This window comes from Camelina sativa, chromosome 11 (genome assembly GCF_000633955.1).
Source record: "Camelina sativa cultivar DH55 chromosome 11, Cs, whole genome shotgun sequence".
Lineage (NCBI taxonomy): Eukaryota > Viridiplantae > Streptophyta > Magnoliopsida > Brassicales > Brassicaceae > Camelina > Camelina sativa.
In genome coordinates this window covers 2,772,949-2,778,109 of record NC_025695.1, presented here as the reverse complement: position 1 = coordinate 2,778,109, position 5,161 = coordinate 2,772,949, and the positions used below count along the sequence as shown (strand labels likewise).

Below are 5,161 nucleotides of genomic sequence, written 5' to 3'. Positions count from 1 at the left end.
TCGGACGGTTTCTATGGTTAGCTGCGAGTATGAAGAACGGATCACTCGCTAACAACTCTGAGATGAAGATCCCAACGCACACTGGTACTCACGTTGATTCCCCTGGACACGTATACGACGAGTATTACGATGCTGGTTTCGATGTTGACACGCTTGATCTTCGAGTCCTCAATGGTCTTGCCTTGTTGGTTGATGTTCCTAAGGATAAGAACATAACTGGTAAGTGAAACTTCTTTGTTCGCTGCTACAACTTTGATTAATTTAATTAAGCTTAAAGACAGTGATTAGAAGACTATCAGGACACCTTGTTTTTGTTTTGTTGTGTGGCTATGATCTTAATTATGCTTATTGATTGTGTAGGCGAAGTGATGAAGTCTCTTCACATTCCAAAAGGAGTTAGTCGTGTACTTTTCAGAACACTGAACACTGACAGGTATCAATGTAATAAGCTTGTTTGTCATCTGTCGGAAATGAGTGTTGGGTTTGTTGTTAACTATGGATGTAAAAACATAACATTACAGGCGTCTTATGTTTAAGAAAGAGTTTGATACAAGCTATGTCGGATTCATGAAGGATGGTGCGCAATGGTTGGTAGACAATACAGACATCAAGCTTGTCGGTAATAATCAAACTATGAAGGTTTCATATGAAGGTTTCTGTTTTCCTTGTTCATGTTTTGGGTTGGTCATCAAACCAAGTTTGAAGCAATGGCTTCTCTAAGATTCTGGTGTATCCATGTCAAAATGTAGGGATTGATTATTTNCTACGACATCAGTCACCGTTATACCCCGGAGCTGCCGTCGTGGGACTCATCTGAAGGAATCGGACGGTTTCTGTGGTTAGCTGCGAGTATGAAGAACGGATCACTCGCTAACAACTCTGAGATGAAGATCCCAACGCACACTGGTACTCACGTTGATTCCCCTGGACACGTATACGACGAGTATTACGATGCTGGTTTCGATGTTGACACGCTTGATCTTCGAGTCCTCAATGGTCTTGCCTTGTTGGTTGATGTTCCTAAGGATAAGAACATAACTGGTAAGTGAAACTTCTTTGTTCGCTGCTACAACTTTGATTAATTTAATTAAGCTTAAAGACAGTGATTAGAAGACTATCAGGACACCTTGTTTTTGTTTTGTTGTGTGGCTATGATCTTAATTATGCTTATTGATTGTGTAGGCGAAGTGATGAAGTCTCTTCACATTCCAAAAGGAGTTAGTCGTGTACTTTTCAGAACACTGAACACTGACAGGTATCAATGTAATAAGCTTGTTTGTCATCTGTCGGAAATGAGTGTTGGGTTTGTTGTTAACTATGGATGTAAAAACATAACATTACAGGCGTCTTATGTTTAAGAAAGAGTTTGATACAAGCTATGTCGGATTCATGAAGGATGGTGCGCAATGGTTGGTAGACAATACAGACATCAAGCTTGTCGGTAATAATCAAACTATGAAGGTTTCATATGAAGGTTTCTGTTTTCCTTGTTCATGTTTTGGGTTGGTCATCAAACCAAGTTTGAAGCAATGGCATCTCTAAGATTCTGGTGTATCCATGTCAAAATGTAGGGATTGATTATTTATCAGTAGCTGCATATGATGATCTGATTCCGTCTCACCTAGTATTCCTCAAAGACCGGGTAAGCAAGTATTATCCATCCCTTAAGTTTTTGCTAGATAGATGAATGTAAAAACAGTAAAAGATTTGATATTGATGGTTGAGAAAATTATAAAACCTTGACAGGAGACAATACTTGTGGAGGGATTGAAGCTGGATGGTGTGAAGGCAGGACTCTACACTGTCCATTGCTTACCACTAAGACTGGTTGGAGCAGAAGGGGCTCCAATTCGTTGCATCCTCATCGATTGATTTATCTTCTCACAAACCCGCCAGTTCCGGAGTTGCCCGTAATCAAGGTTGCTTAGTGTCATGAACTGAATACCAGTTTGTGCTAAGATTTATGCAACCAGTGTGGAGAATGAAGTAGGAAGCAATAAGAGAGGTGCAGAGAAGACGAAGTTGAGGAGAATGAACCACTTAAGAAGGAAGATTTCAATGTAAAATAAATGTGCTTAAGATCTTAGGCTTGACAATCACATGATTTACATCAATGAAAAACACTTTTAACCTGACGAGGTTGCAATTTAATCAGAAAATATTTCCTAATGAAAACCGAAAAGAAGGTTTTGTTGAGGTAGGAAGTGATCTACACTGTCATGGTTTTTATTCCACGATTTGGGAGATTATGTATATGAAATTGATCTTTACTATAAAAGCTTTGTGTTAAACACCCTAAAAAAATAAAAGGTTTTATCTTAAAGGTGGGGAAAATAATCAAATATGATTAATAATGTTAAACGGGGGCTTACAAAGAATAAGAGGGAGAGGCCTTTTCCTATATTCTTTGTTAACAATAGAATAAAAATAATCCCACATCGTTTAAGTGAAAGAAAGAGACTGGTTGGTTATATAAAGTGTTGTAGTGACAAAGCTGATTGTCCCTTCGGGGACATCCTGTAAAATTGGAACGCTCGGCAAGCAGCAATTTAAAAGGTTGACAGGCTATTAAGCCATTTAAAAGGATGACGTGCTATTTTGTGAAAATTTTGCAGTTCGACTTCTTCTTCATGTGTTCTTCATGTGTTATCGGTTTGGGATGAATCAACGGAACCATTTATCTTTTTCATGGGTTAGTACGAGGTGTTTTTGGTGTGTTTTATTATATGATTATCCGAGAAGTAACAAGATATTTGATTTTGAAAAGCATTTTATTTGGGTAAATGTGTTCTCAAGACAAGAGAAACAGGTTTAACATGTTTGAGCTACTTGATTACTAACGCCATGAGTCTTACATTGAAGAGCAGAACATGTGAAAGAGCAATTTGTATTTTTCCAAACTCTGTCCATTAAAACTTACAACATGTATTGAATACAAACAAACATCAATTTTTCTTCTCTCCCCTATGGTTACATTACATCTCCCCAATCAACAATCATAGCAACAAGTTTTTAACAGGTTCTGTTCCCTTTCTGTCTTCTTAAAAAAGAATTCTTGAAGCTCGTTAAAATTTTACAACAAGATGGTNTTGTTTGTCATATGTCTGAAATGAGTGTTGGTTTTGTTGTTAACTATGGATGAAAAAACATAACAATTTCAGGCGTCTTATGTTTAAGAAAGAGTTTGATACAAGCTATGTCGGATTCATGAAGGATGGTGCGCAGTGGTTGGTAGACAATACAGACATCAAACTTGTCGGTAATAATCAAACTATTTCACTTTTCCATATGAAGGTTTCTGTTTTCCTTGTTTCTGTTTTGGGTTGGTCGTTGAAGCAATGGCATCTCTAAGATTCTGGTGTATCCATGTCAAAATGTAGGGATTGATTATTTATCAGTAGCTGCATATGATGATCTGATTCCGTCTCACCTAGTATTCCTCAAAGACCGGGTAAGCAAGCATTATCCATCCCTTAAGTTTTTGCTAGATAGATGAATGTAAAAACAGTAAAAGATTTGATATTGATGGTTGAGAAAATTATAAAACCTTGACAGGAGACTATACTTGTGGAGGGATTGAAGCTGGATGGTGTGAAGGCAGGACTCTACACTGTCCATTGCTTACCACTAAGACTCGTTGGAGCAGAAGGGGCTCCAATTCGTTGCATCCTCATCGATTGATTAATCTCCTCACAAACCCTGCCAGTTCCGGAGTTGTCCGTAATCAAGGTTGCTTAGTGTCGTGAACTGAATACCAGTTTGTGCTAAGATTTATGCAACCAGTGTGGAGAATGAAGTAGGAAGCAATAAGAGAGGTGCAGAGAAGACGAAGTTGAGGAGAATGAACCACTTAAGAAGGAAGATTTCAATGTAAAAATAAATGTACTTAAGATCTTAGGCTTGACAATCACATGATTTACATCAATGAAAAACACTTTTAACCTGACGAGGTTGCAATTTAATCAGAAAATATTTCCTAATGAAAACCGAAAAGAAGGTTCTGTTGAGTTAGGAAGTGTTTGAGAACGCTCGGCAGCCATTAAAAAGGATGACTATGCTATTTTGTGAAAATTTTACAGATCGATTTCTTCTTCATGTGTTCTTCATGTGATATCGGTTTGGGATGAATCAACGGAACCATTTATCTTTTTCATGGGTTAGTACGAGGTGTTTTTGGTGTGTTTTATTATGATTATCCGAGAAGCAACAAGAGAAACAGGTTTAACATGTTTGAGCTACTTACTTGATTACTAACGCCATGAGTCTTACATTGAAGAGCAGAACATGTGAAAGAGCAATTTGTATTTTTCCAAACTCTGTGCATTAAAACTTACAACATGTATTGCATACAAACAAACATCAATTTCTTTTCTCTCCCCTATGGTTACATTACATCTCCCCAATCAACAATCATAGCAACAAGTTTTTAACAGGTTTTTTTCCCCTTTCTCTGTCTTCTTAAAAAAGAATTCTTGAAGCTCGTTAAAATTTTACAACGAGATGGTAAACACTTTGTGTTTCAAGAATCAAGATCCTCTGCCGCCTCGTTGTCTCTTCTCTTCGAGCTGAGCTGCTTCGTTCAACATATCAGCTGCGTCTGTGTTCATGTTCAGTTTCGCTAATGCCACAGACTGCATGTAGAAAGCCGTTGGCCAATCTGGATACACGCATTGCGCTTGCATTGCGTCACGTAGTGCTGCGTCTGGTTGATCGCATAGTAAGTAGCATAGACTTCGCCTACCAAATACAGTTGGAGACACCATTGTTCCAACGTCTATGAACTGTCCATAAAAGCAACGTATGTACCAATATGAGTACTAATTATATTCAGATATACAATCTGGTTTTAGAATGGAACAGAACAGATTGGACATGTAAGAAGTAGCGGCAAATTATTACCTGTGAGTAACAGTCAATGGCTGTTTTGAAATCTTTTTCCCGGAAAGATTGATCACCGCGTTTCCGTGCATCAAGCATATCTTTCATCTGTTGCGTCCATTCTTGAAATGATAACTGAAATCCCCAAGAGTTAGCTAGCCTACTTTTTAACGTGTTTTAGTAACTGAAACCAAAACTACTGTTTTATTACCTCGTTTGTGCCTTCGTCGTCTCTGTAATGTGTCATGACCAAAATCTGATGAATAGCTGTGAGATCCATTCT

At 38.0% G+C, this 5,161-nt stretch overlaps 2 protein-coding genes across 5 annotated transcripts in view; one reads left to right on the top strand and one right to left on the bottom strand.

Annotated features, from left to right (window-relative positions):
- LOC104721263 (kynurenine formamidase-like) overlaps positions 1-3,962 on the top strand; it is a 5,678-nt gene extending 1,716 nt beyond the window's left edge. The window contains exons 2-6 of one of the 4 annotated variants that reach the window (XM_010439202.2): positions 771-1,041; positions 1,183-1,255; positions 3,162-3,259; positions 3,381-3,451; positions 3,556-3,962. In XM_010439202.2, the coding sequence (XP_010437504.1) occupies positions 771-1,041; positions 1,183-1,255; positions 3,162-3,259; positions 3,381-3,451; positions 3,556-3,681 (639 nt within the window). In that variant the 3' untranslated portion in view covers positions 3,682-3,962. Of the gene's footprint in view, positions 1-16; positions 220-360; positions 434-521; positions 620-770; positions 1,042-1,182; positions 1,256-1,343; positions 1,475-1,571; positions 1,643-1,746; positions 2,136-3,161; positions 3,260-3,380; positions 3,452-3,555 lie in introns of those variants that run through there. The other 3 variants (XM_010439203.2, XM_010439201.2, XM_010439204.2) reach the window with 3 other exon arrangements.
- The window catches only part of LOC104721262 (probable serine/threonine-protein kinase At4g35230), a 4,171-nt gene continuing 3,314 nt past the window's right edge, over positions 4,305-5,161 (bottom strand). Inside the window, exons 8-10 of the mRNA XM_010439200.2 lie at positions 5,090-5,161; positions 4,900-5,013; positions 4,305-4,781 (exon numbers count right to left, since the gene is read on the bottom strand). The exon at positions 5,090-5,161 is cut by the window's right edge and continues 13 nt beyond it. Of these exons, the coding sequence (XP_010437502.1) occupies positions 4,527-4,781; positions 4,900-5,013; positions 5,090-5,161 (441 nt within the window). The 3' untranslated portion in view covers positions 4,305-4,526. The remainder of the gene's footprint in view (positions 4,782-4,899; positions 5,014-5,089) is intronic.